The 12508-nt window shown below is 42.0% G+C and overlaps 1 protein-coding gene across 3 annotated transcripts in view; it reads left to right on the top strand.

The window, feature by feature from the left end:
• Nucleotides 1-12508, top strand: part of gabra3 (gamma-aminobutyric acid type A receptor subunit alpha3) — a 104619-nt gene that overhangs the window by 80989 nt on the left and 11122 nt on the right. For 2 of the 3 annotated variants that reach the window (XM_034152339.1, XM_034152333.1), the window contains exons 5-7: nucleotides 3795-4015; nucleotides 9984-10066; nucleotides 11060-11197. In XM_034152339.1, coding sequence (XP_034008230.1) covers nucleotides 3795-4015; nucleotides 9984-10066; nucleotides 11060-11197 — 442 coding nt within the window. The remainder of the gene's footprint in view (nucleotides 1-3794; nucleotides 4016-9983; nucleotides 10067-11059; nucleotides 11198-12508) is intronic. The other variant, XM_034152348.1, reaches the window with a different exon arrangement.

Genomic DNA, 12508 nt, shown 5'->3' with positions numbered 1-12508 from the left:
CCAGAACAGTAAAGCTGTGGGCCGGGCAGATACCAACAGGATGAGCAGGAAGTTGCTGAAACACTGCAGAACAGAGGGGAATTGCAGAGTCAGCTGATCATTCTCTGTGGGTACATCACTCAGTGACCCTTTTCACAGTTTCCATACGCATATGATGCATTGTTAATCAAAGAATATTGATCGTACAAGCTTTAAAGTCCCACTTTTATTCCATCCAGGGAGGGATGTGACATGCTGCTCCCTTCTTTCTCTCTCCCCTCATATCCATAATATGCGTTCCAATAAAGGCAGGATGCCAAAAATCTATATACAGACATTAAAAAAGGCATCTGCGAAGAGTGATTATGTATTTATGAATCTATTTGTAACAGGAGGAGCCATAAATGTGTTTTAAAATGCCATTTAAATAATAGTTGTTTACTACAATAAACCCATTCATGATCCTCGTTGCTATAAAATAAGATATAAAAAAAACTAGTATTGGATAGAGGCTCGGCTCTGTCTCCTCTGTCAAGGAGAAATCAATCACTAGTTCCTGGAGGAACACCAGCTGGCATTTGAACTGATTGTGCCATTTGGCCTTGTGTGGAGATTGACTATGCCTTTTCCTCATCCCTGTCTTTCAATCATCAAATGAATTATGTGTGTTTACAGGAGATTTCTGTCCAAAGGAAACAAACAAATGATGGCTTTGCCCAACTGGGACAAGCCTACTATTGTGTGTTTATTCATCACCGGATGTTTTACACTGATTGGGATGAGTTCTGGCAATGTTGTTGGATCTCATAAAGAAAAGGCGAGAATAATTAAGTGCATACAAGAGTAATACTGTGGTAATGGGGATTTAGATGGTCCAGTTTCATTCTGTGCCAGGAAAAGACAAACTTTTCCGTAGTGTTGCTGGAAAGTTTTGGTCGCAGACACAGGACAAAGAACAATACATCACCAGTGTGGTCCTAGGGCCCATGTGTGTGTGTTCATTAGTCTTTCCTGGGACCTGGAGAGTCCTTTGTTGTCCGCATTCGCCATTTAATTCATGACCAAAGTCAACGTGGTATAATGAGTTCAGGCAGCACCAGAGCAAATGTAGTTCTTTACTTCCACCCTTGAAAACAACATACTGTTGTTATTGTACTTGATGTAATTGTTTTGATTATTCATTTTTACTTAAGTGTTTCTATCTGGAGTATTTAGGAGTACAGAGTACAGCGAATACTTTTCAGTAGCAGGGGGAAATGGTTTTGAAGTAGGAGGGAATATCAAAAGCATTTTAAAATGTTTTTATTAAAAATGACTTGATTAGAGAACTTTAAAATATATTTAATTACATCTTTATATCCGTACCCCTTTTATGACCCACTCCATACAGAGGGCACTGTATATAATTGCCTCAGTGGCAGCGTTTGGAGACTGGCTGAAAGCTTTTCATTTTTCTTGTTTTGTTGAAAGAGCAGCTCTGAGGCTCTGTCATTGGGAGCTCGCCCAGAGGTGGCTCATTGATTCTCAGTAGCATGCACGATGCCAGATGGCCCCCTGCAGCCTGCTTCTCAGGTCTGTCTTCACCTATATGTAGAAACAATAACAAGAAGGATTGGAGTGTGGGAAATTGAGAGAAACCACACAATGTATGATTTCAGATGTTGCTCATTGAAGGTTTCCCCCTATTCATAGTGGAGACGTCTCTCTCACAGTTCACAATGAAGATGGAGACTGTGAGGGCAATGGCCGCCAGCTGGCTCATGTGTAGAGCTGTTCATCATACTGGGATGCCAGTTTCCTCATATGTTCAGCTGGTGCATATCCCGAAACATATCTCTCTGCCCTCTCTCCTGCCTACACACATCCACTACTCCTGTCCACTAGTCCAGACGGTTACAGTTGATGAATAACATTTGATAAATGTTTCACATCACAAAGATTTGATAACGCAACTAATAAAAACATTGAAATATTTGAGTTGCTCCCATTACATTACTTCTGCACTACATTAACCAACTACCTCTCAACTTGGAAAAAAATAAATAATCTGAAAATGTCAATCAGAAATATTTTAATACAAAGATTTAGCTAGCATATTATTACAGACGTTCACAGTATAATAATTCACAGAGTTTGCTCACCTTACCTATCGTTAGCTGGAACATTAATACATGATATATTTTTTATAATAAATAATTTGTTGTCCATGACCATCAAAAGTAAATGTTTGGCACGCAGTGCATAGATTACTTTTCATTTGATTATTTATTGTAGGTCTTTTTGGTTTAAATTAAATGTGACTGAGCTTTATTATACTCATATTGGCTACTTAAAGTAAGGCGTGATGCTTTTGTCTTTTAATCTGTATTCCAATATTCAACGCTATTTCACTATTTGTGTAGATATTGTAGACACTTTAGACATTGCTGAAGAGAGACTAAATAAATAAGAAACATAACTTGATAGGTAGAAAAGAACTGAAGAAGGGGTTAAGGTAAACTGTCTAACTCTTGCTTTTATCTATCTGTGATCTGTGGGCTTTATTAAGAACACTTGAGGACACATGCAGTGTAAATGTTTTAGGGACTTTACGCAGGCCACCAGGAGGTCAATTCAATCAATTAACAGATGCAACCCTGCGCTGTTTACAGAAGCTCTGTTGATGTGTTGAGTGGAAACTGGTCACCTTTCCTGCTGAGGTTGATGGCTTCCTGTTGTTCAAATCACTAAGAAATGACTTTATTGTTTTTTTTCTCACGTAAAAAAGCACTCACAAGTCACTGGTGAGCTGTGTTGCTTTACAAACCATTTTACTGTATGAGCAAAAGCACAAAGCGACTGATAGAGAAACACATAAGGCGTGCTTTTATTGATCACCAGTAATGTGTACTCTAGCGTGAGATGCGCACAGCTTTTTTCTATCTCTCTCCGTAAAGACAGCTGCGTTCAGTCTGCACTGCCACTGTATGGAGCGGATGAGGGAAGTCTGTTGCTAGGACACCAAGTCCTATTGAATGTATGATGAGAAATATATTCCCTTTTGACTAAATATCCTGAAATCCTTTTATTTATGTCGTTTTATGCGTTGGTAAAACACCAAAACACTTCGTTGCTTGTAAATATAACATAAAACAGTTGATTACAAGATTTCTTGCTGAGGCTCATCTGTGTCAAACACTTCATTGTTACCAGAGTGGTAATTACATGATGCAGGAATACATAGACTTAAGAAAATGTATTCTACAATAACTGGTGTGACATATACTTGTGTACGTGTGTGAGTGTGAGTGTGAGTGTGAGTGTGAGTGTGAGTGTGAGTGTGAGTGTGAGTGTGTGTGTGTGTGTGTGTGTGTGTGTGTGTGTGTGTGTGTGTGTGTGTGTGTGTGTGTGTCAGGTATCCTGGATGTAGCTGGCATATGCTGAACTTTTCTTTCTGTTGAAGCTCTGCGTTGATGACAGATGGTGAAGCATGGTGCACACCTGGGCCATTAAAAATGATAACTCTCAGAAAACATTTCCAAACTCAGCTAACACAAATGATGATTCCACCAACAAATCTTTTGACATCTGTAATCAATCATGTAAGAAAAAGCACTTGAATGTTCTACTAAAAGGATTTGTTAGCCTTTAGTTATATTCCGGTTATCTTTGATTTCTTTCCCCTTTATTCCTTCTGACATACTGCATTTAAAAATATTTGGAGTATCGGTCATAACGATGACACGTCAACCGGTTTAGCATACAATCATCTATTAATGTTTAGGGATTTATTATAACATCTTGCCAACAAAACTTTTGCACCCTTTTTCTCTCAGGAGTACACCATCGATGTCTTCTTCCGCCAGAGTTGGATGGACGAGAGGCTGAAGTTCGAAGGGCCCATGCATGTGTTACCCCTCAACAACCTCCTGGCCAGTAAGATCTGGACTCCTGACACCTTTTTCCATAACGGAAAGAAATCGGTGGCCCACAACATGACGACTCCAAACAAACTGCTGCGACTAGTTGACAACGGCACGCTTCTCTACACGATGAGGTGAGAAACTTATGAGGTTGCAACTCTTTGTTGAGTATTGTACTTTAACAGATACAGGAAAACATTCCTGCCCACTGCAATAACTCTCTATAATAAATCACCTCTGGCTGGCAGAGAAGTCTCTGCTCCATAGCTTCTCTTGGAATAAAACCACACTGTCCATTTTACATTTATATATTCAGTTTAATATTTAATATTCCATCTGTCACATACTTATGTATATATAATACCTTGCTTTATATCTTGTTATTGTTAATTTGTAAATTCAACATGTATATTTTCTACTTTCTTGTTTATTTCTTGTCTTTTAATTGTTATTGTACAATGCCATGTCTTTATGCTGCTGCAACACAAACATTTCCCAAATCGGGTTCAATAAAGTACTATCTTATCTTATCTTATCTTATCTTATCTTAACAAGACTAGAGTCTGCAGCCCAGTACACAGTAATTATATGAGCTAAATGCTAATGTAACTGCATGAAATTGCACCTAAGGAAAGTGTCAACATGTCGATAAGCATGTATTTTGTTGGCCATGTTTTCCCTTTTGATTTAGCGCTTTAGCATGCTAACATTTTCTACTTTACACAAAGTGCAGCTGACGCAGAGGAGTTTGTTTTCGGTGCTTTGACACAGAATCTTTAAAGTGAATTGATTCTGTTGCCATTCTCTGTCTGGTAAGCCCTTAAGCTTAAAACCAGTGCTTGTGTTTGCCTATTATACTTAAATGAACAGAACAGCTTGAACAAGCAACACATATGGTAATGGTAAAATGTAATGGAAGGATATGATTTCTGTGATCAATTGCTTAGAAAAAAGTGAACTCCCTATGCACTTTGAAGTGGAGTCATTAGCAGCGGATATCTGGATCATTTCTGATCATCCCATCTGTCTGATTGTCTTTCACATACAGACAACTCAATGAATAATCACTTGATCAAAGAGTGCCATTGTGCATATGTCGTGCTAAAAATAGACTGATAGTAGCATCAAGTCAGCTTGCACCATTATTTTCATGACTGAAGCAAAAATGATGTATTAGTTTGAACCCATCTGTTCATCTACTGACAATCAGCCTTTGCAGCAGAGCCTTGAATCACTGAAAAATAAATACTTCTATGTTGCTTGTCCACAAGGTCATTATTAATTTTCAAGGGTGAAAATGAAATAGTGAAAGAATTTGATTTCAGTCCCAGAGCAGTTCTGCCAAGGCCAAGAAAGATATATTACATTGATAAATATCATAAGGAATGTTTTACTTAGATAATCAAGTAGATTTGAAATAAGATGAAGCAAAGTATGACAAACATCTGCTAGACAAAAGCAAAAAGTCTTTTTCAAACCAGCTTATCTTTACACACATCTGGTTTAAAGCTACATTTTCTATTTCAATTGGCCCTAGTATGCAATTTTGGGGATTTTCCCTTTCCTGTAGTGTGTTATAGGTTTGTGTGCATGTAAATGGTCTGCAAAGGCAAACATATCCCTCCAGAGGGAGTTTCTCTCCCACACACTCTTTGGGTTGCATTTGCAAAGGGGTTCATTTGGACCCTACGGTTACTTTTTGTATTAAAAAGCTACAAATGATTATTCTTGTCGCCGTTTCAGTACGAATGTCAGATCAGCCTAGAAATTAAATGAATTTCATCAATTACTAGCCGTTTTAGGTGCCGTTTGACAGGCAAGGGTAAATTGCTAACATTGGCTTATGTTATATTGCAATAATGTGCGTATAGCTACTGAGGCACTTATCAGTAATGAGGAAGCATCATAGAACAGTCAAGAGGATGTTAAAAAAAGTGCAACACAAGGAGCTCATTTGAAACAGTAGGTTTCTCGATAGAAAAGGTCTGTGAAGTTCTAACACTAGGCTGATAAAACTAGACAACATGAAACTGTTTACAATGGTGAGATTCATTTATATCAGCCTCTTCAAAGAGTATACAAGTTTACTAGTAGTCATGTCAAATCTGTACACAGTACTGAAGCATGCAACATATGGTATATCTTATACAAGATGAAAAAACTGTAGAAGTAATGAAGCTAAATTCAGCATAGCCGACATGCTCAGATATTCTGTCCCCACCCCAGTTGCTCAAATAACCAAGTACTGAATTGATGCATGGGCTATAAATGTAATTGAGTTTAAAAAACTCAGTTTGTGGTCAATTTCGTACCTCAATCGACTGCACAATGGCTTTATGGCTTGCTGTTTGGTTCCAACTCAGCGAATGTAATAACCATGTTGATTAAACATGTACGAGTGAAATAATATGCACCATTTCTCTAGTTACTTACACAGTGAATTTTTTGGCCATCAGACCAAAAACGGGGGGTTACGTATTGTAACCCTAGTTATATAAGCACAGGCGGAGCCCTCTACTGGACTCTATGGGTACTACTCTCAACCATGCTATGCGAGCATTCAAACACTGAGTTTGTATAAACGTAGCCGGCCAATCAGGGCGAGCCTACGCAGGCACACAGTATATAAGGCGGCCACGCCTCCTGATCCTGTCATCCTACACCCTCTTCAGCGAGCGGCATAGGAAAGACGGGGCCCCTAGGTAGAGGGCTCCGCCTGTGCTTATATAACTAGGGTTACAATACGTCCAGCCCTGTATAGGGCTTACTGCGCACCATGTTTCCCGGGTCCCTAAGGAGCATGGGAAAACATAAGTGCATTATGTCCAGGGGGGGGTCAGATACCTACTGACTCACAGCACCACCCCCCCTCTTGGCCGAAGTCAAGGCAAACAGCAAAGCTGTTTTCAATGATAGTGCCTTCAGGGAGGAGAGCTCCAGAGGCTCAAATGGTTCTGTGACCAGAGCCTCGAGCACCAACGGCAGATCCCATTGTGGGGTGGAGACATGCACTACTGGGCGCTGTCTCCAGACCCCCTGCAAACGCGCCATAAGCGGTTGACTAAAGGCTGACCTGCCCCCCCAATCCCTCATGGCAGGACGAGATGGCTGCTGCATACACCTTAATTGAGGAATAAGCCAGCCCCCTGTCCACCAGTATCTGTAAATAGGACAGAATAGAGCCCAACGTACACGATAGAGGCTCTAGACTCCTTTCTTCACACCACCGCTGGAATCCCAACCACTTCGTCCTGTAACAGGCTGTGGTGGATCCTGTTCTTGCTGCCTGGATAGTCTCAATAACTTTGTCAGATAGCCCCACCTGTCTCAGCCTGTCCCTCTCAGGAGCCAAGCCTGGAGAGGTTGGCCCACAGTGGGTAACGCCCCTATTGCACCTGCTTCCTGAGACAGCGCCCCCCAGACCTGAGGAACCGTCCGATGGGCTGGCCCACCATCATCTGTGTCACCTCTGCGTACCACGGCACCGAGCGGCGACCTGGGGCTAACAGAATGACTGACAATCGTTCTCGTCTCACCCTCTCCAGGAGGGGGAGAATGAGACGCAGCGGTGGAAAGGCGTAGAGCAGCTTTCTTGGCCATAACTCGTGTGCAAACACTTGTCCTGCGGAGCCAGGGAAAACCATAGGGTACAGTGGCTGTTGCGCCGGTTGGCGAACAGGCCACCTCCGCTTTCCCGAACTGCCCAGATCTGCTTCACCACCTCCGGGTGAAGCAACTGTCACTGATGCTGTGATGTAGGAGGTCACCCGCCCCAGTGGAGTTCCCCTCCGCAGATGCTTTGGGGACCCCCAGTATCGGAGGTTGCTCTCCACTGAGGGGGGGGGGGATGGTCACCAGACGTCGTTTGTGCCTCTTGGGATCTAAACGAAGGCCGGCAAACCACCTCTGGAGGCGACGCATATGCAGTAACCCCAGCCGTACGACGAGGTGAGCAGCCGCCATGAGACCCAGAGTCTGCATGATGGTCAAAGCTGTCACCGTTTCCCCCTGTCGCAGTCTGCAAACTGCCTGAAGCAGGGATGCCTGTCTGCTCTCTGACAGGGTGGCACGTAGTCTGCCTGCATCGAGCGAAATCCCCAGATTAGAAAACCCTGTGGTCACACATTTGCTGAACGTGCGTGGGGATAGGGAGTAGCCAAACAGTAGTCTGGACTCGTAGGCTACCCCCTGGAAGGCAAAACGCAAATACTTTCTGTGCTTTGGAGCAATTTCGACATGAAAGTAAGCGTCCTTCAGGTCGATGGTTGTGAACCAATCGCCCGGCTGCCGTAGTTCCAGTAATAGTTTCTCTGCCCAGCCTGCTGCCTACTGGCAGCAGATGGGCTGCCACGCTCTGCCGCCATGGTCATCACCAGGGGGAAGTCCTGGCGGACAGACCTGGGCAGTGGGCTTCCATGGACACCGGACCCGGAAGTGCCCGACAACGAGAAGTCCTCGTCATCCTCCTCCCCGGAAAACGGAGCCATCCGCCCCGCTGGAATGGCGAACGTGAATGGCGAACGTGAATGGTGAACGTGAATGGCGAACGTGAATGGCACCGCCTCGGCCATATCCTGGTCCCCCAAACACTCGAAGCAGAGGTGGTGGGGATCCGCGCCCGCTATTAAGCCAGGGCACGAAGGACAGGCCCGGGTCTCTAGAAGTGGCGACTCCATGAAGGTATGATAACTTCTTTCTTCTTCTTTCAAACGTTTTACTTTCTCTGAGGTGTTGTCCTGCTCGCTGAAGAGAAAAGAGAAAAGGATGACAGGATCAGGAGGCGTGGCCGTTTTATATACTGTCTGGGTGTTTCTCAATCGCAAGTACGCTTGCTTGGTAGCACATGTCTTCCGAGTCACTTGCTTCAGAAGCGAGGCAAGAATACTTCCTGGCATTCGGAAAACAACGAGTGGAACAGGCTAGCAAGTGTGCAGGTGTGCGTCATATGAGAGGCCCCGCCTTACATTTTCCGGCACAGATTTGGGGAAATTGGTCCGTGCGCAAAGCATTGTGGGGATTTTAAGGACGCGAAGTCTACCCATGTGCAGCCTCGAAATTTCCCCCAAACCAAGGACGTGGCCTCGGTAGATTTCCAAGTATGCTGGACATTGGAACGGTCCTGCTGCGCCACTTGATGACGTAGCATCCTTGAAATATTGGCTTGGAAGCCAATATCCTCGCGATTGAGAAACGGCCTGTGCCTGCGCGCGCATTCAGGTAGGCTCGCCCTGATTGGCCGGCTACGTTTATACAAACTCAGTGTGTGAATGCTCGCATAGCATGGTTGAGAGTAGTACCCATAGAGTCCAGTAGAGGGCGGAACCTGTGTGAGATATAACCCAGAACTCTCTGTAGATGTTTCTCTGTTGTCGGTCAGCTGAGCTCTTGTTATCACTGGTGGCTGCGTGAGGGAGGACAGAGTGAATGTTTGTTCTCCCTCCAGTTGTTTCAGCACAAATACTGCACACCATACATATATTTATTATATTTAATCATACATTATACTATATATGTATTCATTATTAAAGCATATTCCCTTGTATATACTATATATTGCCCTATACTTTATTACAACAGGTAATCTTATATTTATTCTATATCCCCAGCTAAATTATACTGAACTATGTCGATACTTCACACTGTTTTAATAGATTCTATTTTTCTATATTAATACAGGCAAACACTAGGAAGTATTACTTAACATATTCTTGGGTGGTTTAATATATGGTAGAATGTTACTGTACACTACATGTACTGTACTACATGTACACTCAAGACAGTACTAACCAATTATTTCAAATACTCAGCGTTTGTATATGTGTACTGTTTGCATTTAATTGATATTGTATAGTTCTTAGTATTTTATTGTATATAGATTAATTTTTTATGTATTTATTTTTGCTGCAGCACTCTGGTATTAAGGCAGTTACTTTGTGGCGTAAAAAAACAATTGAGTCATTGATTTTCTTCTTCAGGAAGAAGGGGCAAATAAAGATCATGTCTGACATGGAATGTTGGTGTATAAAAATGCACCGTTTTGTTTCTGGTGACTTCGGTCATGATGTGTTTGTAACCATACCGCCTCTCCCTGTGTCCCCTCAGGTTGACCATCCATGCCGAGTGCCCCATGCACCTGGAGGATTTCCCCATGGATGCACACGCCTGTCCTCTGAAATTCGGAAGTTGTAAGTCAGTCAAGATGGTCACATCAAAACAGACTTTGATATAAAATTGCATTGCGGAAACAATAGTGATTGTTCTCTGCAGGTGTTAGGAGCCTTTGCTGTCATAAAAACACTTCAGAGGATTAAAGTGCACTCACCATCAGGAATACACTACTAAGGGAAGTTTTTCTTCTCACAATACAGTTAAAGTCAAGCACTGGCTAGAAGCCAGATTCCCCTTGATAACTTCCTTAGAACAATTCCTACCCAAGAGTCTACAGCAGTGGTCACCAACCTTTTTAAGCCCAAGATCCCCGACCTCGGCCTTGGTCAAAGGCGAGATCTACCTATTGCAGAATTGAGTGAAAGACAGCCCAGACAGTACTTCCAATTTGAGGCCTTTTATGTAGGCTAATTGCATCTGAATTACATCAAATCATTTGGTGCAACTTCCAATTTAATTAAACCAAGAACACAACATAACCATGTCAAAAAGGTCATAGCTATTATTTTAAGTTTAATTAATTCCTTCATTGCAATCCTAAATATAAATGTATGTAGCTTATTCCATTTGTTGCACTCCATAGTTAAAATACGTAGTATATTGATGTTCTCCTGGTGAGACCTCAAATAATCTTCGTAATATCTATCAAACTATAGATCCTACACATCCACTGGACGTAGATTTTAAAAGTACAATATACACTTCTCGCTAGAAATCTAATCAAAAAGCATTTTAATGACCAAACTATCAACTACAATTTCCCATAAAAAATTAATCGGTTGTCCGCCATGTTTTTTTTCTCACGCTAGGAAAGTTTTCGATCACGTGACATGGACACCGGTCATTAGAAATTAATAGGAACAAATATTGTATGCATGTCACGTCTTGAGAGGGTTATTTGTGAATATACTACGTCTTGCCCTGTGGACCAACGTAGCTATTACATTGGGTTGGAATGTCATATGTTTTGCCGTTATTTTGTGCTGATAAGTGATCTCTGTGTCGCACAGATGCTTACACCAATAATGAGGTGATCTACCTGTGGACCCAGGGGAGGTCTGTGGCTATGGCAGAGGAGAGCTCCAGGCTCAACCAGTATGACTTACTGGGACATGTTATTGGCAAAGAAACCATCAGTTCCAGCACAGGTACGCTACATACTATTAGCTTAGAGAGCGAATTGAAATTAAATCTAATTTGGTGTGTTTTCAACCAATGGTTTGGTCCTAAAACAAATACACCATATTAAGCTTTTGCAGCTGCAGTGTGTTACACGTGTGAAGAGACTGGACAGCAGCAACATGTTCAAGCATCCTGGCACATCACATTCTATCTTGAATGGAGTATACAGCAGGCAGAAAACCGACTTAGTGTGTCTTGGGATGAAAATTCTTCCTTTGAAAAATAAACCCTTATCTGTGTGTTTACGTAACATCTGTGGTAAATTAAATTGCCTCCCTTCTTTTCTAGTGACATATACGGGCACTTTTTGTTTGTTTCCCTAAAGTAACAGTCTGCACTTTCTCCAGTGTCTGTCACTTTGGATTCAGCATGCATTATTTGGGTCCAGTGAGAAAATGATGACTTCTAGGTTTTTGGGGATTATTCAGCATATTCACAAAGATAATATTAGGAGTTGTGCCAGAGGTGAACATCTTCTTGCCTTTCTGTGTTGTGTTATAGCCCAGAATCAACCTCAATAAGCACAGTGTTAAAAAGGAAAGTCTGCCAGCCTATGCTCATGATCACCACAATAATTTGGTTTTAAATTCAAACTCTATTTCCCCATTGGCAAACGTAAAGCTTGTGGTAAAATTAACATGAAGGGAGGAAAAAACAAGGTGGGCTGGGGACTGACATACTCTAGTAACAAATAAGAAATTCACAGCAATTATCTGATAATACTGTAAGTGTTCAACCACAAGGTGCTTATACTGTTTATAAGGTGCCATTATAAAAAAGTTGTAAGTTGAAACCTAATAATGATAGATCAGTAGTTAACATCAATATCCAGCTTTAGGTAACAGTGCAAAGGAAAATGTGCTGAAGGACTGATTACTGCAAAGCTATAGGCCGAGATAAAAGGTTGCTTCAGCGGGGCAGTTAGTAATTACTGAAAGAGTGCATATCTGACGACTGAGCCACACTGGCTTTCCATTTTGAGAGATTTAACCTCTGTAGTGAAGCTGTTGAGGCAGAAAGTGTTTTGAAAGCTGTTGAAATAACAGCACTTGTAGAACTCTACAGAGTACACTGTTCCTTGAGCTCATCGTTATTGCAGTGCTGTTATGTGGTTTAACCGTAAGTCAAGAGAATTGGAGAGGACCAACTCTGGCTACAAGTACAACAAAAAATATCTGAGGGAAGGCAACATGATTTCTTTCATAAACTGGGTTCAGCTTGTGGATTTGAAAAAAAATATCTAATTTCTTTAAAGTTCAAACCTAATGGGCTGCAGT

The sequence above is a fragment of the Trematomus bernacchii genome, unplaced genomic scaffold (genome assembly GCF_902827165.1).
Source record: "Trematomus bernacchii unplaced genomic scaffold, fTreBer1.1, whole genome shotgun sequence".
Taxonomy (NCBI): domain Eukaryota; kingdom Metazoa; phylum Chordata; class Actinopteri; order Perciformes; family Nototheniidae; genus Trematomus; species Trematomus bernacchii.
Note: the sequence above shows the minus strand (reverse complement) of the source record. Positions and strands in the feature narration are given on the sequence as shown.